The sequence below is a fragment of the Oncorhynchus nerka genome, linkage group LG27 (genome assembly GCF_034236695.1).
Source record: "Oncorhynchus nerka isolate Pitt River linkage group LG27, Oner_Uvic_2.0, whole genome shotgun sequence".
NCBI lineage: Eukaryota > Metazoa > Chordata > Actinopteri > Salmoniformes > Salmonidae > Oncorhynchus > Oncorhynchus nerka.
The window spans coordinates 93,286,362-93,312,624 of NC_088422.1; the positions used below are offsets into that span (position 1 = coordinate 93,286,362).

Genomic DNA, 26,263 nt, shown 5'->3' on the forward strand with positions numbered 1-26,263 from the left:
GCTACGACTGTAAGGTATCATTACAGATCACTTGCTACGACTGTAAGGTATCATTACAGATCACTGGCTACGACTGTAAGGTATCATTACAGATCACTGGCTACTACTGTAAGGTATCATTACAGATCACTGGCTATGACTGTAAGGTATCATTACAGATCACTGGCTACGACTGTAAGGTATCATCACAGATCACTGGCTACTACTATAAGGTATCAGTACAGATCACTGGCTACGACTGTATCATCACAGATCAGGTATCTGTAAGGTATCATTACAGATCACTGGCTACGACTGTAAGGTATCTGGCTACAGATCACTGGCTACTACTGTAAGGTATCATTACAGATCACTGGCTACTACTGTAAGGTATCATTACAGATCACTGGCTACTACTGTAAGGTATCATTACAGATCACTGGCTACGACTGTAAGGTATCATTACAGATCACTGGCTACTACTGTAAGGTATCATTACAGATCACTGGCTACTACTGTAAGGTATCATTACAGATCACTGGCTACGACTGTAAGGTATCATTACAGATCACTGGCTACTACTGTAAGGTATCATCACAGATCACTGGCTACTACTGTAAGGTATCATTACAGATCACTGGCTATGACTGTAAGGTATCATTACAGATCACTGGCTACTACTGTAAGGTATCATTACAGATCACTGGCTACGACTGTAAGGTATCATTACAGATCACTGGCTACTACTGTAAGGTATCATTACAGATCACTGGCTACTACTGTAAGGTATCATTACAGAGATCACTGTAAGGTATCATTACAGATCACTGCTACTACTGTAAGGTATCATTACAGATCACTGGCTACAGACTGTAAGGTATCATTACAGATCACTGGCTACTACTGTAAGGTATCATTACAGATCACTGGCTACTACTGTAAGGTATCATTACAGATCACTGGCTACTACTACAGATAAGGTATCATTACAGATCACTGGCTACGACTGTAAGGTATCATTACAGATCACTGGCTACGACTGTAAGGTATCATTACAGATCACTGGCTACTACTGTAAGGTATCATTACAGATCACTGGCTACGACTGTAAGGTATCATCACAGATCACTGGCTACGACTGTAAGGTATCATTACAGATCACTGGCTACGACTGTAAGGTATCATTACAGATCACTGGCTACTACTGTAAGGTATCATTACAGATCATCACTGGTATCATTACAGATCACTGGCTGACTGTAAGGTATCATTACAGATCACTGGCTACGACTGTAAGGTATCATTACAGATCACTGGCTACGACTGTAAGGTATCATTACAGATCACTGGCTACTACTGTAAGGTATCATTACAGATCACTGGCTACTACTGTAAGGTATCATTACAGATCACTGGCTACTACTGTAAGGTATCATTACAGATCACTGGCTACGACTGTAAGGTATCATTACAGATCACTGGCTACTACTGTAAGGTATCATTACAGATCACTGGCTACGACTGTAAGGTATCATTACAGATCACTGGCTAGCGACTGTAAGGTATCATTACAGATCACTGGCTACTACTGTAAGGTATCATTACAGATCACTGGCTAAAAGGTAACAGATCACTGTATGACTTACAGGTATCATTACAGTTCACTGGGACTGTAAGGTATCATTACAGATCACTGGCCATAAGGTATCACAGATCACTGGCTACTACTGTAAGGTATCATTACAGATCACTGGCTATGACTGTAAGGTATCATTACAGATCACTGCTACACTGTAAGGTATCATACAGATCACTTGCTACGACTGTAAGGTATCATTACAGATCACTGGCTACTACTCTGGTATCCTACAGATCAGGTACGACTGTGTATCATTACAGATCACTGGCTACTACGACTGTAAGGTATCATTACAGATCACTGGCTACGACTGTAAGGTATCATTACAGATCACTGGCTACTACTGTAAGGTATCATTACAGATCACTGGCTAGACTGTAAGGTATCATTACAGATCACTGGCTACTACTGTAAGGTATCATTACAGATCACTGGCTACGACTGTAAGGTATCATTACAGATCAGCTACTACTGTAAGGTATCATTACAGATCACTGGCTACGACTGAAAGGTATCATTACAGATCACTGGCTTACTGTAAGGTATCATTACAGATCATGCTACGACTGTAAGGTATCATAGATGCTACACTGAGGTATCATTACAGATCAGCTATACTGTGGTATCATTACAGATCACTGGCTAATATAAGGTATCATTACAGATCACTGGCTACTCTGTAAGGTATCATTACAGATCACTGGCTAGAGTGAATACAATGCCCCATTACTGTAAGGTATCATTACAGATCACTGGATTGTTCCCCACATTCAGACTGGCTATACTATAATGTATCATTACAGATCAGTCTACTGTAAGGTATCATTGATCACTGGCAACACTTTAAGTATCATTACAGATCACTGGCTACTACTGTTATCAGTACAGAGTCTCTGTGTACAGATCACTGGCTACACTTTAAGTGAATCATTACAGATCATGCTACTACTGTAAGGTATCATTACAGATCAGTCTACTGTGGTTTTACAGATCACTGGCTACGACTTTAGAGTATCATTACAGATACTGGCTACCTGTAAGGTATCATTACAGATCACTAGCTACGACTGTAAGGTATCATTACAGATCACTGGCTAGACTGTAAGGTATCATACAGATCACTGCCGACCAGGTATCATTACAGATCACTGGCTGACTTAAGGTATCATTACAGATCATTTAGACTGTAAGGTATCATTACAGATCACTGGCTACGACTGTAAGGTATCATTACAGATCACTGGCTGTGACTGTAAGGTATCATTACAGATCACTGGCTGAACTATAATGTATCATTACAGATCACTGGCTCTCTGTAAGGTATCATTACAGATCACTGGCTACTACTGAAAGGTATCATATAGATGCCCGACTGTAAGGTATCATTACAGATCTGGCTACTACTGTGTATTTGATCACCCACATTTAGGTATCATACAGATCACTGGCCTACAGGTATCATTACAGATCACTGCTGATTGTTCATACATCATTTAGACTGTGAATATAATGCCGACTGTAAGGTATCATTACAGATCAGAGTCTCTGTGTATCATTACAGATCACCTATGACATTTACAGAGTGAGGTATCATACAGATCACTGGCTACTACTGTAAGGTATCATTACAGATCTGTGGTTTGTTCCCCACTGTAAGGTATCAGCACAGTATCTTACAGATCACTGGCTACACTGGGTATCAACAGATCACTGGCTGTTACTGTAAGGTATCATTACAGATCACTGGCTGACTGTAAGGTATCATTACAGATCACTGGCTACTACTGTGGTATCATTACAGATCACTGGCTACGACTGTAAGGTATCATTACAGATCACTGGCTACTACTGTAAGGTATCATTACAGATCCCTACGACTGGGTATCATTACAGATCACTGGCTACTACTGAAGGTATCATCACAGATCACTGGCTACTGACTGTAAGGTATCATTACAGATCACTGGCTACTACTGTAAGGTATCATTACAGATCACTGCTACTACTGTAAGGTATCATTACAGATGTGCTGACTGTGGTATCATTACAGAAAGGTATCGTGGCTACTACTGTAAGGTATCATTACAGATCACTGGCTCTGACTGTGTGTATGTACAGATCACTGGCTGTGACTGTAAGGTATCATTACAGATCACTGGCTGACTGAAAGGTATGTACAGATCACTGGCTATGTGAAGGTATCATTACAGATGTGGCTACGACTGTGGTGTGTGTCACTGCTGTACTGTGTGTGTGATGTGTGTACTGTGTATGTACAGATCACTGTGTGTAAGGTATCATTACAGATCACTGCACTGAAGGTATCATTACAGATCACTGGCTGACTGTAAGGTATCATTACAGATCACTGCACTACTGTGGTATATTACTCAACTGTAAGGTATCATTACAGATCACTGGCTACTACTGTAAGGTATCCTCACAGTGTGTGTGTTCATTGATCACACCATGTATCTGATCACAAAACTATTTGTAATAGTACAGAACTGTGTGTGTGTGTGTTTGATTGTTGTGTTAAGTGTATCCCCATTGATCACTTTTCTGTGATCAGTGTGATGTGTACAGATCATTCAGAACTGACAGTTGATGTTGATTCCTTGCACAGGAGGATCCAGATCTGATCTGGAACCATGGTATAGACAGAGAGGTGAAGATGTCACTGTCACTGGCTACTCACTGTTTCATTCCTTCAACATGATGTAAGACACACACATGCTGGCTACCAGCTGAAAGGTGAGCACTGCCCCTTCATCATTACAGAGTCACAATGAACAGTTTGTGTGAGTACATGAGTGAATATAATGCCCCATTGGACTCATTGTCCCAACAGTGGATAACTTTTTAAAAGTACAAATTGGTCATTTGATTGGTTTAGGTAGATGTTCCCCGTCATTTGATTGTGAATTTAAATAGATGTGAGAGTCATTTGATTGGTTTAGCCCCATGTGAGACGTCATTTGATTGGAAAGTAGATGTGAGACTTCATTTGATTGTTCCCACATTTAGGTAGATGTGAGATATAATTTGATTGGTTTAAGTAGAGTCTCTGTGTGTTTGTTTCGTTAACAAAAGAGTGAATATAATGCCCCATTCAATGTGGTATTCTGTGTGATTGTTCCCAACATTTAGAGTGAATATAATGCCCCATTACAGGAGAGTCTCTGTGGTGATTGTTCCCCACATTTAAAGTGAATATAATGTACAGTATCTCTGGGTGTTTGTTCCCCACATTTAGAGTGAATATAATGCCCCATTACAGTAGTCTCTGTGTGTTTGTTCCCACATTTAGAGTGAATACATTTAGAGTGAATATAATTCATTACATTCATTTAGAGTGAATATAATGCCCCATTACAGTAGTCCGTGAATATAATGCCCCATTACAGTAGAGTCTCTGTGTGTTTGTTCACCACATTTAGAGTGAATATAATGCCCTGCAGTATCTACAGTAGTCTCTGTGTGTTTTGTTTCCCACATTTAGAGTGAATATAATGCCCCATTACAGTAGAGTCTCTGTGTGTTTGTTCCCCACATTTAGAGTGAATATAATGCCCCCTTACAGACTCTGTGTGTTTGTTCCCCACATTTAGAGTGAATATAATGCCCCATTACAGTTGAGTCTTGTTTGTTCCCCACATTTAGAGTGAATATAATGCCCCATTACAGTAGAGTCTCTGTGTGTTTGTTCCCCACATTTAGAGTGAATATTGCCCCATTACAGTAGAGTCTCTGTGATTGTTCCCCAACATTTAGAGTGAATATAATGCCCCATTACAGTGATGTCTCTGTGTTATTTAGAGTGAATATAAATTACTAGTCTCTGTGTGTTTGTTCCCCATGGTGCCAGCTTAAGAACCACAGGGTGAACAGAGTGGTGTTTCTGGGCAACATGAAGAGGCTCACTATGGTGATGAACACCAGACAGATCAGTGCACTGTGGGATCAGGTGAGGCAGCCGGGGAACCCCACTGGGATGTGGGGTGAATGTTTCCCCTTGTGTGTGTGTGTGTGTGTGTGTGTGTGTGTGTGTGTGTGTGTGTGTGTGTCTGCATGTGTGTGTGTGTGTGTGCGTGCGCGTCTGCATGTGTGATAAGTGTGTGTGTGTGCAGTAACATCACTCTGGTGATGTGTAAGGTAATGTTGTGTGTGTGTATGTGTGTGTGTGTGTGTAACATCACTATGGTGATGTGTGTGTGTAATGTTGTACAGTAACATCACATGTGATGTGTGCGGTGTGTTATGTGTGTGTATCACTATGTGTGTGTATATGTGTTGTGTGTTAAGTAATGTGCGTAACACCATGTGTGTATGTGTGTGTAATGTTATACGTGTAACAATGTGATGTCTAAGGTGCATGTGTGTGTGTATATGTGGTATGTTGTGTGTGTGTGGACTGCATGTGTGTGTGTGTGTGTGATCAATAAGGATTGACTATGGTGATGTCTAAGTGTGTGTTGTGTGTGTGTGTGTGTGTGTGTGTGTGTGTGTGTGTGTGTTGTGTGTGTGTGTGTGTGTGTGTGTGTGATGTGTAAGTGTAATGTTATCAGTAACCACAGGAGGACATCACCATGGTAGAAGAGGATAGACAGTCTCTCAGGGCTGCTGTTTAATTTTATGATGCAGACACACATGCTGTACCTGGCAGGAAAGGTGAGCACTGCCCCTTAACAACACAATGAACAGTGTGAACATGAGTGTGGACTCATGTAGTGGATCTTTTTAAAAGACAAATTGGTCATTTGATTGGTTTAGGTAGATGTGAGACGTCATTTGATTGGTTTAAGTAGATGTGAGACATCATTTGATTGTTTAGGTAGATGTATCATTTGATTGGTTTAAGTAGATGTGAGACTTCATTTGATTGGTTTAGGAAGATGTGAGACGTCATTTGATTGGTTTAGGTAGATGTGAGACATCATTTGATTGGTTTAGTAGATGCGAGACCATAATGTATCCATAACATCACTAATGTTAACCAAAAAGATGTTAAATAGTATTTCCCTGATTCAATGCTGGTATTCCCTTTCTGTTTTAACACCCCTGTCAGGACTAGTGATGTAAAACAGGTATGTTATACATAACATCACAGGTTAACCAAAAAGATTGTTAAATAGTATTTCCCTGATTCAATGCTGGTATTCCCTTTCTGTTTCGTCAACAACCCCTGTCAGGAACAGTGAGGGTAAAACATATATGTACATGTACAGGAAGACATCTGGGTCAGATAGTAAACAAATACATCCATTCCATTCACAGGGCGATGGCAACATCCGTTACTATGAGATCACCACAGAGAAGCCATACCTGCAGTATCTCATGGAGTTCCGCTCCCCTGCCCCACAGAAAGGCCTTGGTAAGTGACAGACTCACCGGAGGACGACCCTTACAGACAGAGACCAAGGGTTTGGGTTTGTTTGCTCAGCCACATCTTAGCTTTCATTCAGTAATGTTGTTGCTCTTTTTCTGAGTGAAAAATCGTGTATAAAAAAAATCTATGGAAATGTCATCAATGATTTAAAAGAGTAATGTTAAACATTAACATCACTATGGTGATGTCTAAGGTAATGTTATACAGTAACATCACTATGGTGATGTCTAAGGTAATGTTATACAGTAAAACCACTATGGTAATGTTATACAGTAACATCACTATGGTGATGTATAAGGTAATGTTATACAGTAACATCACTATGGTGATGTCTAAGGTAATGTATACAGTAACACCACTATGGTAATGTTATACAGTAACATCACTGTGGTGATGTCTAAGGTAATGTATACAGTAACATCACTATGGTGATGTCTAAGGTAATGTTATACAGTAACATCACTATAGTGATGTCTAAGGTAATGTATACAGTAACATCACTATGGTGATGTCTAAGGTAATGTTATACAGTAACATCACAATAGTGATGTCTAAGGTAATGTTATACAGTAATATCACTATAGTGATGTCTAAGGTAATGTTATACAGTAACATGACTATGGTAATGTTATACAGTAGCAGGACTATGGTAATGTTATACAGTAACAGGACTATGGTGATGTCTAAGGTAATGTTATAGAGTAACATGACTAAGGTCATGTCTAATGTAATGTTATACAGTAGCAGGACTATGGGGATGTCTAAGGTAATGTTATACAGTAACATCACTATAGTGATGTCTAAGGTAATGTTATTCAGTAGCAGGACTATGGGGATGTCTAAGGTAATGTTATACAGTAACATCACTATAGTGATGTCTAAGGTAATGTTATACAGTAACATCACTAGTGATGTCTAAGGTAATGTTATTCAGTAATGTTATTCAGTAGCAGGACTATGGGGATGTCTAAGGAAATATTATACAGTAGCAGGACTATGGGGATGTCTAAGGTAATGTTATTCAGTAGCAGGACTATGGGGATGTCTAAGGAAATGTTATACAGTAACATCACTATAGTGATGTCTAAGGTAATGTTATACAGTAACATCACTAGTGATGTCTAAGGTAATGTTATTCAGTAGCAGGACTATGGGGATGTCTAAGGAAATATTATACAGTAGCAGGACTATGGGGATGTCTAAGGAAATATTATACAGTAGCAGGACTATGGGGATGTCTAAGGAAATATTATACAGTAGCAGGACTATGGGGATGTCTAAGGTAATGTTATACAGTAACATCACTATAGTGATGTCTAAGGTAATGTTATACAGTAACATCACTATAGTGATGTCTAAGGTAATGTTATACAGTAACATCACTATAGTGATGTCTAAGGTAATGTTATACAGTAACATCACTAGTGATGTCTAAGGTAATGTTATTCAGTAGCAGGACTATGGTGATGTTTAAGGTACCTCCATTCCCTCCTCAGGTGTGATGTCTAAGGTAATGTTATACAGTAACATCACTATGGTGATGTCTAAGGTAATGTTATTCAGTAGCAGGACTATGGTGATGGTTAAGGTACCTCCATTCCCTCCTCAGGTGTGATGCCTAAGCATGGGCTGGACGTAACGGCCTGCGAGGTGTTTCGCTTCTACAAGCTGGTGACGCTGAAGGGGCTGATCGAGCCCATCTCCATGATAGTACCAAGGAGGGTCAGTGGGGATGCCCTTCTCCCTCTCACTTCATATAGCAGTGTTTCTCCATTCATTCCCGGAAGACCTTAGGGTGTGTGCACATATTTGTTACAGCCCTGCACTAACACATCTCATTCATCTTATCTAGGGCAGTTGAATCAGATTACATGTTGAATCAGTGCAGGGTCGGAACAAACATGTGCACCCTTGGGAATAAACAGAGATCTTAAAGTATTGGAACATGCTCTCAGTCTGTCTCTCCTGGTGTTGCAGTCAGAGACGTACCAGGAGGACATTTATCCAATGACGGCAGGGACCGAGCCTGCCCTCTCAGCCAATGACTGGTTGAGTGGTATCAACCGAGGTACAGTGCATGCCACATGTATCTGTAGTTTGAATATTCAGTACACCTTATGATATAGTCCTAGTAGTGGGAGAGGAAATGTTTACATCAATATATAGTGTGTGTGTACTGTACATTTTCATGAAGTACGTGTGTGTGTGTGTGTGTGTGTGTGTGTGTGTGTGTGTGTGTGTGTGTGTGTGTGTGTGTGTGTGTGTGTGTGTGTGTGTGTGTGTGTGTGTGTGTGCAGACCCAGTGTTAATGTCCCTGAAGAAGGGCTACCAGAAGCCCAACCAGCTGGTGTTCAAGGCACCGGTGAAGGAAAAGAAAGGTGTGGTGGTCAACGGCATTGACCTGCTGGAAAACGTGCCACCCAGGACAGAGAACGAGGTGTGTTCATCAGATAACTGTAGATGGAGGTATGGGTGGCTGAATGGATAAATGAAAAGAGAAGGAAGAAGGTTAGTTGGTGGGTGGTGAGTGAGTGTATTAAACACTACTTGGAATGGGGTGCAAATGCTCAAATGACTTCCTGAGCACAATTACAGACTATGGTCTATAGCCTGTTATCTTTGTGGACCTGATCCCTCTATTCTGTAGTTCCTGGGGATGTTCTACAGGACGCTATGTGACCCTGATCCCTCTATTCTGTAGTTCCTGGGTATGTTCTTCAGGACGCTATGTTACCCTGATCCCTCTGTTCTGTAGTTCCTGGGGATGTTCTACAGGACACTATATGACCCTGATCCCTCTATTCTGTAGTTCCTGGGGATGTTCTTCAGGACGCTATATGACCCTGATCCCTCTGTTCTGTTCTGTAGCTACTGAGGATGTTCTTCAGACAGCAGGAGGAGCTGAGAAAGCTGAAGGAGGAGCTGAACACCAAGGACGTTAAAATACGCCAGCTGGAGCTGGAACTCAACAACCTGAGGAACGTCAGCCCCGTTGGAAACAATGCCTGACCTCTGATCTCTAGCTTATGGCACCACCATCACCACCATGCCACGTCCAGCGTCCTCCCTCCCTTTCACCGTGTATCATTTGTACTTCCTGTTGCAATTGATAATGTAATAGCCACCGGATAATGTAAATACTGATTATAACGTTTGTGTAACAATTTTTGTTATCGATAATGTCATCATATTGACATCACTGTTAAATCCCTCAATTGATAACATAATAACCAACTGGTAATGTATTTTATTGTTATAAGATTTTTTAAAATTCTGTTGATAGATGTATCCTGATATCCGGTTTGGTTTCATTATGATTAGTTATTACATCATCACTCGCAATACACCCCTCCCCCCTATTGCAGAGCACCATCAGTGTATCCCAGGGGTCCTCACACCCCACCTGCCATGTCATGCCATGCCCCTCTGAGTCCACCTGGCAAAGCCTTTGTCATCACCCAGAAATGCCACCCCCAAATCCTCCAACCTCCACCCTGCCATCGCCAGAGACTAACCTGGGGAAAGAGATTGACTTCCCCCTTCTCCCCCAATCCTCCCCCATGGTCTACCCACTGCAAACCAACTCACAGCAAAGCTGCAACATCTCAACCTCCACCCTACCATCGCCAGAGACTAACCTGGGGAAAGAGATTGACTTCCCCCTTCTCCCCCAATCCTCCCCCATGGTCTACCCACTGCAAACCAACTCACAGCAAACTGCAACATCTCAACCTCCACCCTACCATCGCCAGAGACTAACCTGGGGAAAGAGATTGACTTCCCCCTTCTCCCCCAATCCTCCCCATGGTCTACCCACTGCAAACCAACTCACAGCAAACTGCAACATCTCAACCTCCACCATACCATCGCCAGAGACTAACCTGGGGAAAGAGATTGACTTCCCCCTTCTCCCCCAATCCTCCCCCATGGTCTACCCACTGCAAACCAACTCACAGCAAACTGCAACATCTCAACCTCCACCCTACCATCGCCAGAGACTAACCTGGGGAAAGAGATTGACTTCCCCCTTCTCCCCCAATCCTCCCCCATGGTCTACCCACTGCAAACCAACTCACAGCAAAGCTGCAACATCTCAACCTCCCAGTGGAAGAGTCTTCTACTAGTTCCAACTACTGTGGATGATGCGTTTTACAGGGACATGAATGAAGATTAGTTTTACAGGGACATGAATGAAGATGAGTTTTACAGGGACATGAATGAAGATGAGTTTTACAGGGACATGAATGAAGATGAGTTTTACAGGGACATGAATGAGGATGATGAGTTTTACAGGGACATGAATGAGGATGATGAGTTTTACAGGGACATGAATGAGGATGATGAGTTTTACAGGGACATGAATGAGGTGTATTTCAAGACAGTTTTTTTTTCTTCATCTCCTAAGAATGTGTTGTCTGTAAAAAGCTGCAGCTCTGGCTCAGCCTGGCACACAGCAACCCAGATGTAGTCTTAATGGGCAGTTTGTCTGTCGCCTCAGTCATCATCTTTAGGAGAAGTTCTGTTGGAAAATGTATTATTGTAACTATTTATTTGTTATATTTGATGTTTCTAGCTAACTCTTTATGCAGAAACATTCATCTCATGTCTTTGGGAGAAATCGTGGTCATGAAAATGATGGCTGACACACTTGTGGTTGAATTATGTTTTTAGCCAAATGGTGGCAATTTGGCTGAGACCGTATACTCAAACACATCCTGTATTCTCTTGATTGAATCGACACCATACTAAAATCTGGTCAATTGGAATATTAGTCAACATGAAATTAGGTTATGTACGTAACAGTACATCAAACCTGAAATATTAATACAATATTTGTCTTTATACCTTTCAGCTATGAATATTCTATTTCAGAAAGTGCCCAACATTGTTAATCTGTGGTGTTCCACATGATCCATTCCTCTCAAGTTAAGACTCTCTGATATTTCCTGTAGTTCAGGTTACCTATACTATACCTCTAGAGAGGAATCATTATATGTACCATTGTCATAATATTGTCATAATCGGTAACATACTCTGCAGGGGTTGACTGACTAAATGAATGAAACAGCAATATTACTTACACAAGGTAATTATTTACATCTTTACCCCTAACATATACCTTGTAAAGACCCCCGTCCCATCAAATGTTATACTGTAATCCTTATCCAATGAGGACACCTAGGAAACAAATGTAGGTAGAGTAGCGTGGTTACCAAGTGTCTCATTTTGCTTTAGCAAACTCCCCAGGCATTCATTGTCATGCCATATGGACATGGGAGAAGTTGCCTTAAGCTCTTACAGGTGTGGGTGGCTAGCACCAGGCTATAGGCACAGCACCCAGTGGGCATCTAGACAGGCAACAGTGAAGGTGAACATGGTGGATAAGGTCAGGTCACCCCGTAGAGAATGACAGAGGTCTCAAGTGGCCTAAAGGAGGGGATTCAGTGTGTTGCTCTGGTGAACACACAGCAGTATGCAAGGTGAGTGAAAAGCCCTGCAGTATTGTTGGAATGGGAGGATAACAAACCATTTGGTGGAGATGATGATGGCCTATAGGTGTAGTAAATATTGGTCGATAACCATCTAAATGCCTAGTTGTACTATGTGCTGATGAAACTGTGCAGAATGACAATTCTCTCAGAAAGACAGAACTGTGTACTGGGTCAGTTAGCCTACAATACATCCTGTTTCACCTTATTGATCTACAAGTCCCAACAACTAATATCAATTTGTCAAGTTAATGCAATAAGTGGCTAAACCAGATGATTCCCTTTCAGCCTGAACTACCTGGGTTCTCCACATGATGTCAGTAGTAGGCTGCAGTACGTTAGGAAGCAGGTACAAGGTAGCACAACCATCTGGGATGATCAAAAATGCTGTCAACTATTAGATGACGATATAAGCAATTCAGAAAAGACCACAAACCACAACTTGTATAAAAAAAAAATATTTATTGAAGTGAAAAGGGAGGAAATCAAAAGTTTGTCTCATGGTGAGGAATTAGCTTTGATGACAGTGGGTTAAACATGTAAGGGGAACATGACTGAGGTAGGTCTATCTGACCACGAACTGCCCTATGCTTTAACAAAAGAAAATGCAAAAGGTGTTTTCTTTGCACATTGCCCAGCGGTGTATTATATAGGTGGGGAACGAATATGGACTCCAAGAGTTGGACAGCAATAACAAATTTGGATTCAGTGAGTATTTCTGTGAATAGAATTGGGTGAAAATGGAAATCGTGTACCAGATTCAATTAGCCTATTTTAGGGTACGGCTGCACAGATATTCAATATCTTACTACAGTTCATCGTTACAATTAATTAAGTGTAAATGTCTGCCATTATCAAAGAGTAATAGAAAAAAAATAGATTTGGTCAGTATTTACAAATAACAGGTCATTTCCGAACTATCAAAGCTAGGGGTTAAGGAGAAGCATTGTGACAAAGGCAGACATTCTTTACTCTGCTTAAAAAGATGCCCTGTATACAGTCCATTCTATGAACGTTTCAACACCCGTTCCATGATGAAAACAGCACATACAACGACACACGGATGACACCACAAAACGCTTCATGTCCACTGAAAGAAAAAGACAGCGAATAAGAAAAGGCTATAGGAAACTGTCATACTTCAAATCCAGTAGTCGACTTTAAAATCTATTTCAGACATGCACTTCTAAAAGGTTTTTTGGTAAGTTTGTCTCTTTAAATACATAAATCATCATCAGAAATCTGTTTCCACAGGAAGGTATCAATATCACTGAGAAAACAAAACCTTTACAAAGGTTAGAGCCAATAATATCGGGACTTTTAGGAAGTGTTCTCTTCTGTCCTTCCAGTGGTTTGCAGGGGACAGATATGAGTAGAATACAAGGAATCAAAAAAGGTACAAAAAAAAATATAAGAAAAAAATAATCAAATGTCAACTTGTTTCCTTACACCAACCCTTTACCCAGCTGGCCCATGACACTACCCATGCCTACTGCAATATATGACAACTGACAAATACAGAGGGGATACAAGGTTAAAACAGTCTGATCAGAACATAGCTTGGTGATGAGCACATCCTCAGTCATCTTCCTCCTCCTCTGCTTCCTCGTCTAGATCCCTTTTCCTCTTCAGGCCTCGCTCCTCTTCTAGGAAAACAAGTCAATGGTCACGTTCAACAGGAAAGCATTCAGTTTGGTTTTTAAGTAGATGTGTTATTTTTAAAAATCAGTCCCAATATCAAAGCTACACATGATACTGTGACCTTGTGCATTTGGTGACAGCAGTGAGATTCCACCACACTCACCTTCGTTATCCTCATCACTCTCCTTGCCGTCCAACTCCTCCTCTTCCTCCTAAGAGGAGACAAATGCAGATCAGAATCTCCCTTGTCATGTGCCCTGGGTCATATTCAAATAATGATGTCACAGTGCAGTGGTTGAGATGCACCTTCTGGTTAGTAAAACATCAGCCCAGTCTGCATCACTAAAGTCATAAGATCATTTTGTGTGGCCTTTTATTCATCAAAAAATTTTTAAATCATTGAACTTATCATGCAGGCGTCGATCAAGATAAAAGTATCATTGCAGCCCCATCCTTAAAGTCTCACCTCTCCACTTAGGTCCTCCTCTTCCTCTTCTTCACCTTCCTCATCGTCATCATCCTCTTTTCTTGGTGGGGCATCTTCATCCTCATCCTCTTCCTCCTCCTCGTCTACCTCTGCAGTTGAAAATAGAATTAGCCTATTAAGGTGATCAAAAAAATGCATAAGGGCCACTACAACGTTACAATAGTTATAATGCAACTCATTCACTGCAGCCACTTGGTATAATACCGTTGTTACAAAAGGAATCGTTGAACAACAACATGAACATAATTACCATTAGAAAAACACAAAAGGTCATGTCAGAGCTCTATGGGTTCATATCCATCTGTCAAATCACAGCCCAATCAGAATATTATTTACCAACATTTTAAACAGTATGGATCTTAAATCGTACCGTCACTGTCATCGTCATCATCCAGTCCCTCCACATAGGCCTCTGCGTCCGAATCGGGCGCCTCCTTGTCGTCTTTGTCATAGCCGTCGAGATACGTCAACTGGGGGAGGAGCTTGAACACGTTGTCCCTGTAGTCGTTGAGGTTGGTCACCTCGCAGTTGAACAAGTCTAAGCTTTTGAGGGTCTCTAATTTTTTCTGTGAAAGGAGAGAAGTCTTCATGATGAAATATTAATATTTAGGCTTAGTTTGTTTTCTTTAATACTGACTACTCCAACTAGATTAAAATATACACTATGGAGGTTCAGTTGCTAATTGTTTACCTCAAAGCTTTACATATAAGTTATGGAGGTACATTTGATGAATGAGGTATTTTCTGGACAATGTTATGTCAATTTAGGGTTCCCTTTCAGACCCAATAGCACCTTGAGGCAAGAGTTCAGTATAGTATATATACACACAGAGCTACTATGTTGTCATGACACCCGCAGCATACCAGAGGTTCTATCGTGCTGAGGTCTTTCATTTTGTTGCCACTGAGGTTTAGGTGTGTGAGGTTTGGACATTTCTCCGCCAGTACGTCCAGCCCACCTGAGATCCTGTTGTCGCTGAGTTCAAGCTGAGGAGAAAATAATGCAACAACTATATGAGCAGAGTAATAACAGAACATCCATAAAACAGATTTTCACTTTACTGCACAAAGTGCTAATAGCATGGCAACAATAATACTTTTGTTATTTGTTTTTTTAGAAAACCAACTTTTTTCAGCTTGTTCAGCTTCGGCAAGTTGGAGACCGACGTCAGCCCAACGTTGATTGTGCTTAGAAATTCCAACTCTTCAAATTCATCTGTGAGGCCCTCAATTTTGCCTTCGTTTGAGCGACAGTTATCAAGCACCAGTTCTTTCACCTGGAAAACAAGAGGAATAGGAAATGTAAAGTGATTATTTACTCCAAATCTGTATGTATGTCTGTAGTTTGAGGGAGGGCGGTCCCAAAGCAACAGAGTCTGCATAAAGCTATATTTGACAGCAGAGGAGGCTGGTGGTAGGATCTGTAGGAGGACGGGCTCATTGGAATGGCCGGAACGGAACGCTATCAAACACATCGAATCCACATGTTTGTTCCATTTATTCCAATCCAATGAGCCCGTCCTGCTATAGCTCTTCCTACCAGCCTCCTCTGACACTGGTCTAGTGCAGAAAATGTTACATAACAGATGGTATGTGTTGCTTGAGCTTTAATGAATTGATCATTTATTAAACATAGTAGTCAGAATCTGGGTGGTAGTTTCAGGTAACTTGTTTGTTCCACGGATCACTATTTGGTAAAGACATGGAGGTGATTTCTCACAGGAACGTACATGTAGTAATGCACATTTAGATTGAACTCACTTTAAACATATCTGATTAATATGATAGTACCCAGCTTGTACACTCCTCTGCAATTCACACATTTTGGGGACACAATGCAGACTAATGTTTTGCACAGGACTCACCCAGATTCTCATTACTGTCCTAAAAGGACAATGACCAATATTAATATTTTAAAATTGGTACCGCTGCTTGTATTCCATTGCCATAGTCAGCTCATAGGCAAAACACAGACACCTCTGGTATATTACATTTGCCATGAAAACAACTTCTGTTCACGGTTGAAATTAACATTATGCTGAGTGGACATCATTGGCATTATATTATACCCTGGATGAGACCATCTGTGCTGCTGGTGAGAGCCAAATCCGCAAATTATGCACGTATTACGCACGTAACAAATTCGACTAAATAGGGGGTAAACTACGCACAATGATCGACGTGTGGGTGTATTTGTCGATTTTCATTGCTCTAAAAGCGAAAACAACCTGCTACGAGTCGTGCAATGGGTCATCAAGCGAGTAGGAGGGGCTGCCGATTGGAAGTTGGCAGCAGGCGTAAGAAAACCAATCGTTACATTATGGCTTACTCATAAAGAGTTGACGATTTGGATTGTAGCCTACTGCAATATGTTTAAAGGTATGCAGGAAAAAGTTGTTATCGTTCGTGTTAAATGAACGCACAGCCAATGTACACGGTCTATTCGATAGAAACCGTTGCCTTTGTTTCTCGGTAAAATGGCGGCTTGTCCTAGATCTTGAAACTGGAGCACCGCAGCCCGAAATTGCCTGTCGGTTTTTATGTGCTTAGCTTGACAGAAAATTATTCTCTATTGTTTGATACTGAAACCAGGGTCAAACTCATCGTTTTACAAGTGGGAATCCAAGCATGCGAATAGCCTATGCAACCAACGAGTTATAATGTATAACATTGTAACATGCGTTTTTGATTCTTATTCGGCAATAGTCTGTCAATGCATGATATTCTCTGATTGTGCACCTTGATTAGAATATGAGCCGATAGATGTTTCTTGACACGTGATAACCTGCACTAAAATCCTAGGACGGACAAAACCTTTTCATTGCGGTTTTAAATTAGTTGTGTAGGCTATGTACTTAACGTTACTAAGACCTAGGCTGTTATAACAAATACAAAAAGTAGGCCCAGCCTACCATGCACGGTAAATATAGCCTTCCCAACGAATGATACACACGTCTATTTGACAGTCTAGGAATTAGCCTATCTTTGGATAAACAATCCGTAGGCAGACCAGATCGGTTACCAAACCATTTCCAATAGGTATAGCCTGTGCTGCGTAATAAGTTGTGAGCGAGCAATCGCCAGGGTACCAAGGACATTGTGTAGCCTATGCATGCGCTAAAATAGTAACGTTAATTGTATGAGAACTGACAATGAATTAGCTGAAAAGAGGCTATGAATGCGCCTTGTTGATGGGAAGGAAAAGGGCGCGTTCAGGACTACAAAGTTACCATTAGGCAATATGGCTCACGCTTGCCTTTTAAATACACATATGAAAATTAGGTGTATTGGTGCATTATCACCAACTGCACTTTAAGACATGCTTCCTTCTAATCGTGTTAAGTTGGCTACGAAGTCTAGAGCGGCAATTACGGTGATAAATATCAGCAACAATGTAACAAACTGCTCCGGTGAAGGCAACATTGCTAACTCACGAAGAAAACTTTGTAACCCTTTGCCTATCACACCATCATTAAAACAATTGCAAACAATACGATCTCAACGTTAGCTTACATCAGATGGCGTGCGATTCCGCAATTCTAGATGAATTCTTTTCTTCATATCCATCTTGAGAAAACCAGTCCACCGATTTTATAAACAAAGTATACAGACGTAAAAGTATTTTTTACTGAAATTGCAACTACTACTCCTTGAACAGACTGCTGTTGTTCATTCAAACTTGATCTCCTCGGTAGGCGGGAATGTGAGTTGGGATTGTCGTCACCATTGACCAATTACAATCGCCAACAAAAAGGGGGACAGGATTTACAAAAGATCACCCACCAATAAAAGGCGATTATAAAATTGGGTGGGGTTTTCTACACAACGTTTGGTTGTATGTTCAGTATTTAAGTTGACATCTAAAGTATGTACACATCAACATTGAAATCTGTCCATCAGGATTTACTTAGCACACAACTAAATGATGAAATGTGGCTTAATAGTGAGGATCCTCCTTAGCAATTCATTTAGATATTGTCAAAATGTTGCCTTAATTTTGAAGTAGGTTATGGACATCTTCAACGATGGGCTAATTACGCACGCAGGTGCGGTGCTTAAAACCTTTCAATCGACGTTTTTGACATCTTCCTCATATTTTATCATTGTGAGTTTCGGCGAGTCTGCTGCCAACATCATTTTGGCTTTGGGCCTTGGCCACAACATCATAATTATATAAGTACGCCGTTATGCACTAGACCCATGGAAAACTCAAAGCCCCGTTTCCCTACACAGGCTAATGAAGAACGAGCAGCATGCAACTGCGGCAACATCTGGTGACTTGTAAAGCCTAGCCGTAGAGTGGTTTATGCATAGCCAAACTCCTGTTTTTTTATATCCAAGAATGTGTGGAATGCAGGATTGTTGCCACCAAAATGTATTGCCACACCGAAACCACTCACACATTACAAAGTGGTCGCATCAGAGACCCCCATTGCCGCCATTACATGTGCAGGATTGAAACAATGGTCTCACCACATATCCCAACCAGCTACTGCAATTGTGTAGGTAGGCTACAATAGGCTACATTGACTTCCGCATCTGTTATGAACCAACAATCATGCACTGGTGATGGAGAAAAACAAGGTCACCTGACTTGGCTACGCCGGCGCCATCTTGCCAGCAAAATGCAATACAGTGAAATGTAATTTATTGATGATTAAAACGAACAAAAATCATTAACATTACCTATCATTGAGGTCAGTTCTGTATGGCGCTCCGACATTGCTTTAAAAAGCATGGAAAACGTAAAGCTTTGCGCGCTACTAATGATTTTTTCTCAAATGCACCGACTTTGCTGGCTGAGAGAACACATTTGATGAGAATCTGTCGCTCATGTCATGTACATTTCAGGTAATTTCGTTCTCGACAGTCTTCTTCCACTTTCCTGGCCAGTTTCCGCACCGTGCCTGCAGGATCATTTGGAACCATTTTTGGGTATTGCTGTTTGTCGCATTTGCCAGCACCATATTTCCGCTGGGTGTGTCCCTCTGACTATATGCCCTTGTTCTGCCTTGAATGTGAGAAGAGGACTGCATACTGCGTGTTTCTTGTGCGCAGAGCAGTTTTCCACGTCGCTCGACCTTTCCCGCAACCATCTCTCCCTCCCTTGCTCTGAATCGAGCTCAAACTCAAACATTTCCGCTTGAGACTAGGGGAATAGGCAGGCTCGTTTGTAGGAAAATAGCAACATCAGGTAACTCTATCAGGTCAGGTTGCTCTAATGATGTGTACATTTGTAGCAACATCGTATTATTATCATGCCGTTTCATAGTAGCCTACTTTTGTAAATGCATTTACAAAAAGCCTACTTGCCTATGGAGAGGAGTGGCCGGTTTTGGTTACACGAGGAATATGTTTCTTAATATAGCTAACACTTGTGTAGCTAAGGCTAAGCTTTACCCAAACATTCTAATTTCTAGGCTTCTATTACTAAACAGTATAACTCCAGTAGGCTACTTTGGAGGAATGACCTTGTTACTACACAGGTATACGACAATTGGAGGAAATGTAAAGTGCATTCACAGGCATACATAATGCAGCCTGTATGCTATCTTTAACGGCACTCTCCCATCTATTTTGGTTTGAACTAAAACAACGTTACAGGAGTAGCCCCCTGGCACAATATGAATACAGGTTGAATGTTGGCCTAGAGTTAACAAATGAACATTTACGAGTACTACGTGTGTATGAATTAAATATGCCACTTCCAAATGTAATGTTTTAATTCCAAAGGCCCAGATGCATTGCAGTCCTTCCTCCTACCCAGCAGGTAATATAACTGAGTGTGATGTGGTCGTTTTGATTCAAGTTGATTCAGGACCTACACAAAGACAGTTTTGTAGCCTATAGGCCTATACTAAGAGTTTGGGATATTTCGTTTTTTTTTTTACATAGGCCTAGTTGTCATGTTGCAACTAGCTTGACTAGATAGCTTTTGCTTAGGCTGTTCAGTCACAGCTCCACACCATTGCCATCTAGTGGTGGATACAGTGCCTTGCCTACTTTATTTCTATGTAGCAGACAGGCAGCATTATGTAATTATTATATATCAGCAGGGTATGATATTTCTTATATAAGAGCTGGAAACACCAGAAGGAAATGTGCCAGCCCAGTATGGCTGCAAGAGCACAACTTTAAATTGTTGGGGGTAACATAGTAATTATTGGAGGATGATGCAGCCATGTGTTTTATTTTAACCAGGCAAGTCAGTTAAGAACAAATTCTTATTTACAATGATGGCCAAACCTGGACGATGCTGGGCCAATTGTGGGCTGCCCTATGGGACTTCCAATCACACCCGGTTGTGATACAGCCTGGAATCGAAGCAGGGTCTGTAGTGACGCCTCTAGCACTGAGATGCAGTGCCATAGACCGTTGAACCAGGGTCTGTAGTGACGCTTCTAGCACTGAGATGCAGTGGTGCCTTAGACCGTTGAACCAGGGTCTGTAGTGACGCTTCTAGCACTGAGATGCAGTGGTGCCTTAGACCGCTGCGCCACTCGGGAGCCTCTCTTCTGGTAAAATTATTTTACTATAACACTATACTTTGTCAGGCCTCAATATGTTCAGAACTATTCTCTACCCTAAGGCTTTAAAGTTGACCTGCTGGCTTAAAAAATACTTTAACTCTAAAGTGGAACATTTTTAATCCAGAAATCAGAGACATTTCACACATAAGGTCTAAAAATGAACAATCTTTCACTTTGAAAGTATGTTGTCCTTTTTTATGCACTAGACCAGTGGTTCCCCACATTCTGCTCTGCCTGGAATACCCCTGAAGTACCCCTTCATGTGCATTTTACCAGTAAGCCTATGGTCTCATGAGTCTTCTCAAGTACCCCCTGTGGATAGACCAGGTACCCCCAGGGATCCTAGTAGCCTTGTCTGAGAATCACTGCACTATACCATATGTAGGGAGTATTTCTATCCACTAGATGGAACCTTAGGGTAGAGAATAGTTTTGAACATAATGAGACCTGACAAAGTATAATGTTGTAGTAAAATAATTTTACCAGAAGAGGGGGGTGTTGATGAGGAAACAAGATTATGGTGAAGCGCCCTTATAAACATATCAAATCAAATGTATTTATATAGCCCTTCATACATCAGCTGATATCTCAAAGTGCTGTACAGAGGGAACACATACCCCAAAACATCTGTGAGGAGCTGACCAACGGAAACAAAGTCACACACTATGTATAGTCTACTATCAAACATGTAATGTTGGTAACCAGGGAAAGTGAAGTGTTCTGCAAATTATTATTCATTCAGTACATTTAGAAATGTCCAAATCAATGACATAGTGTAAGATGATCAATTCTATAAATATTGGATCCTATGTCAGAAGATAAAGTTGCTAATTTTGAGGCATAACACTATTGTCACTTCCTTGTATATTTTGATAGTTATAACCTAAAGCTTGGGGTATCAGTGGACTCTTCCTCATACCAACGTGGGATCCAGAGTTTGACTCAATGGCAAAAAGATCGCGGTTGCCGGTTTGAATCCCCAAGCTGATGGGGGAATCTGGAGGGTCCTTCAAAATCCCATGAGCTAACTACCGCCATTGTACCCTTTAACCCCAAAACTGGTCCAGTCTGTCCCTTGTTCTGACCCCTACTTCTCTATGTGTATATACAGTACTGCATGTGTACGCCTACCTGGGAGAAGGAGATATACAATAGATATTTCTGTTGCAAAATGGACTAATAAAGTTCTCTTATAAGAGGAGAACATTCTCTCCGTCCACCACATGTATGGTAGCCTATATTTGAACTATTTGAATGTCAAAGCAACACAACAAATCTTCTGACCCCTATTTTGCTAAATAATTAGCTGAGGATCCTCTTCTGCTAAATTCAAGTGATGTGCATATCTGAGAACAATGGTAGGATCCAGGAGAAGGTTCTACGGTTCACGGGGTAACTCAAGTTGCTCTACATTCATTATTCATATTAATTGATTCTGGCAGTTTTGAGGACAGCGCCTTGTAATGCAACACCCATGGAGGACAGGGATGAGAAATGCACACTAATTTCCTTTGACATGCATACTAAAGAGCCCATTTAATAGTCACACGACGAACTTGCACACAAGACCCTAGTGAAAGTAAATGTACATCTTATAGTACAATGGTTATAAACCCACTACCCCAGTGAATGTTGTCCAGTTCTCTTGTTTTTGTTTAAGTTTATACATCTTCCTATCACGGCTCAGGAGAAGACCCAGATGCAGACCGTTTCAAAGTAACAACAGTTTATTACACAAACGGGGGCAGGCCAACGACAGGTCAAGGTCAGGCAGAGGTCAGTAATCCAGAACAGAGTCCGAAAGGTACAGAACGGCAGGCAGGATGGTCAAAAACTGGGAAAGCTGGAAAACAGGCACTAGTGCAAGACAGACACATGGAAAACCCACTGGTAGGCTTGACAAAACAAAACAAACTGGCGACAGACAGAGAACACAGGTATAAATACACAGGGGATAATGGGGAAGATGGGTGACACCTGGAGGGGGGAGGAGACAAGCACAAATACAGGTGAAACAGATCAGGGTGTGACACCCAAAGCAGCTGCAACTAGGTTTACTAAATCATTATTTTGATAGCATCATTATTCAAAACCATTGATTATAATATATTGTATGTTACCAAGGTGTCACATCCTGATCTGCTTCACCTGTCTTTGTGCTGGTCTCCACCCACTCCAGGTGTTACCCATCTTCCCAATTATCCCCAGTGTATTTATACCTGTGTTCTCAGTCTGTTGCCATTTCGTCTTGTCAAGCCTATCAGCGTGTTTTTCCCCTGTGCTCTTAATTTTTCTGGTCTCTGTTTTCTAGCCCTCCCGGTTCTGACCTGTTCTGCCTGAGCCTGCCCTGACACTGAGCCTGCCCGGCTGCCCTGACACTGAGCCTGCCCGGCTGCCCTGACACTGAGCCTGCCCGGCTGCCCTGATACTGAGCCTGCCCGGCTGCCCTGACACTGAGCCTGCCCGGCTGCCCTGATACTGAGCCTGCCCGGCTGCCCTGATACTGAGTCCGCCTGTCTGACCCCCTGTGCCTTTCGGACAATGACCTGGTTAATGAACTTCTGCCTGTCTTCGACCTACCTATTGCCTGCCCCTTCTATTCTACTAAATATCAGAGACTCTAACCATCTGGGTCTGGGTCTCGCCCTGTTTCGTTACACAAGGTCTACATATTATATGGATCCCCCCTGTACTTTTCAGGAATGGGGGCACAAGGCCTTGTAGAACCACGTCTCTCTGTTATATGGATGTTGGGGAATATCGGTGTGTTCATCCTATTTTGATGAATACTTTACATCCCAGCACTCCGGCATTCAGGTGGCTCCTCTTGCTAGATGCCGGTGGGCTGGCATATCACTGAAAGGTCCAGAGCAACATTTGTCATTTGCTGGTGACATTACAATACAGCAGCACCCACATCTATCTGGGTAACCAGTGTTGTTATATTCTCACCTAATCAAATAGCAGCCCCTGGATACTGCCAGTAGCACACAGGCACCACAACCCACATTCTCAATCAAACTATAGCCCAAGTCTCAATCAAACTAGAGGCCAAGTCTCAATCAAACTACAGCGCAAGTCTCAATCAAACTATAGCCCAAGTCTCAATCAAACTATAGCCCAAGTCTCAATCAAACTACAGCCCAAGTCTCAATCAAACTATAGCCCAAGTCTCAATCAAACTATAGCCCAAGTCTCAATCAAACTATAGTTCAAGTCTCAATCAAACTATAGCCCAAGTCTCAATCAAACTACAGCGCAAGTCTCAATCAAACTACAGCCCAAGTCTCAATCAAACTATAGCCCAAGTCTCAATCAAACTATAGCGCAAGTCTCAATCAAACTATAGGCCAAGTCTCAATCAAACTATAGGCCAAGTCTCAATCAAACTATAGCCCAAGTCTCAATCAAACTATAGCCCAAGTCTCAATCAAACTAGAGGCCAAGTCTCAATCAAACTACAGCCAAGTCTCAATCAAACTATAGCCCAAGTCTCAATCAAACTATAGCCCAAGTCTCAATCAAACTATAGCCCAAGTCTCAATCAAACTATAGCCAAGTCTCAATCAAACCAAGTCTCAATCAAACTATAGGCCAAGTCTCAATCAAACTATAGCCCAAGTCTCAATCAAACTATAGGCCAAGTCTCAATCAAACTATAGCCCAAGTCTCAATCAAACTATAGCCCAAGTCTCAATCAAACTATAGCCCAAGTCTCAATCAAACTATAGCCCAAGTCTCAATCAAACTATAGTCTCAATCAAACCCAAGTCTCAATCAAACTATCAAAGCCCAAGTCTCAATCAAACTATAGGCCAAGTCTCAATCAAACTATAGGCCAAGTCTCAATCAAACTACAGCCCAAGTCTCAATCAAACTATAGGCCAAGTCTCAATCAAACTATAGGCCAAGTCTCAATCAAACTATAGGCCAAGTCTCAATCAAACTATAGCCCAAGTCTCAATCAAACTATAGCCCAAGTCTCAATCAAACTGTAGCCCAAGTCTCAATCAAACTATAGCCCAAGTCTCAATCAAACTTGTTGAATTGGAGGTGCCACTCAGAAGATGTTTCATTTCTGGTTGAGTGAGTGATTGTAGGTTTTTGGATCAGTGATTGTAGGAGAGGTGTGGAAAGCAACTCTTGTTGGAGATAAAGTGATTGTAGAGAGGAAAGAAACTGATTGAGAGATTGAAAGTTAGATACCAGTGATTGTAGGGAGGTGTGTAAGGGGCAACAGTGATTGTAGGAGAGGTGTGTATACAGTGATTGTAGTAGATAACAGTGATTGTAGGAGAGGTGTGTATAGAGGTAGTAGATAACAGTGATTGTAGGAGAGATTGTGTGTATAGAGGTAGTAGATAACAGTGATTGTAGGAGAGGTGTGTATAGAGGTAGTAGATAACAGTGATTGTAGGAGAGGTGATAACAGTGATTGTGTATAGAGGTAGTAGATAACAGTGATTGTAGGAGAGGTGTGTATAGAGGTAGTAGATAACAGTGATTGTAGGAGAGGTATGTATAGAGGTAGTAGATAACAGTGATTGTAGAGGTAGTAGGTGATAGAGGTAGTAGATAACAGTGATTGTAGGAGAGGTGTGTATAGAGGTAGTAGATAACAGTGATTGTAGTATGTATAGAGGTAGAGATAACAGTGATTGTAGGAGAGGTAGGTAGATAACAGTGATTGTAGGAGAGGTGTGTATAGAGGTTGTAGATAACAGTGATTGTAGGAGAGGTGTGTAATAGAGGTAGTAGATAACAGTGATTGTAGGAGAGGTGTATATAACAGTGATTGTAGGAGAGGTATGTATAGAGGTAGTAGATAACAGTGATTGTAGGAGAGGTGTGTATAGAGGTAGTAGATAACAGTGATTGTAGGAGAGGTGTATATATATATATATTTTTTTAATTTTACCTTTATTTAACCAGGCAAGTCAGTTAAGAACAAATTCTTATTTTCAATGACGGCCTGGGAACAGTGGGTTAACTGCCTGTTCAGGGGCAGAACGAGAGATTTGTACCTTGTCAGCTCGGGGATTCGAACTTGCAACCTTTCGGTTACTAGTCCAACGCTCTAACCACTAGGCTACCCTCCCGCCCATATAG

The 26,263-nt window shown here is 41.4% G+C and overlaps 2 protein-coding genes across 3 annotated transcripts in view; one reads left to right on the plus strand and one right to left on the minus strand.

Annotated features, from left to right (window-relative positions):
* Positions 1-13,581, plus strand: part of LOC135565132 (coronin-2B-like) — a 137,591-nt gene extending 124,010 nt beyond the window's left edge. Inside the window, exons 5-12 of the mRNA XM_065011187.1 lie at positions 1,778-1,935; positions 5,487-5,585; positions 6,215-6,289; positions 6,896-6,992; positions 8,617-8,729; positions 8,985-9,075; positions 9,305-9,444; positions 9,876-13,581. Coding sequence (XP_064867259.1) covers positions 1,778-1,935; positions 5,487-5,585; positions 6,215-6,289; positions 6,896-6,992; positions 8,617-8,729; positions 8,985-9,075; positions 9,305-9,444; positions 9,876-10,016 — 914 coding nt within the window. The 3' untranslated portion in view covers positions 10,017-13,581. The remainder of the gene's footprint in view (positions 1-1,777; positions 1,936-5,486; positions 5,586-6,214; positions 6,290-6,895; positions 6,993-8,616; positions 8,730-8,984; positions 9,076-9,304; positions 9,445-9,875) is intronic.
* On the minus strand, positions 12,939-18,333 carry anp32a (acidic (leucine-rich) nuclear phosphoprotein 32 family, member A). 2 transcript variants are annotated; one of them, XM_065012339.1, is made up of 7 exons: positions 18,138-18,333; positions 15,752-15,901; positions 15,489-15,611; positions 14,995-15,190; positions 14,604-14,713; positions 14,301-14,349; positions 12,939-14,139 (listed from the first exon to the last, which is right to left on the minus strand). In XM_065012339.1, the coding sequence occupies exons 1-7, from the start codon at positions 18,189-18,191 to the stop codon at positions 14,075-14,077; spliced, it is 747 nt and encodes a 248-aa protein (XP_064868411.1). In that variant the 5' UTR covers positions 18,192-18,333; the 3' UTR covers positions 12,939-14,074. The 2 variants fall into 2 exon arrangements, with proteins under 2 accessions (XP_064868411.1, XP_064868410.1); XM_065012338.1 differs by having other exon boundaries at positions 12,939-14,142; positions 18,138-18,331.
* Positions 18,334-26,263: the final 7,930 nt, after the last annotated feature.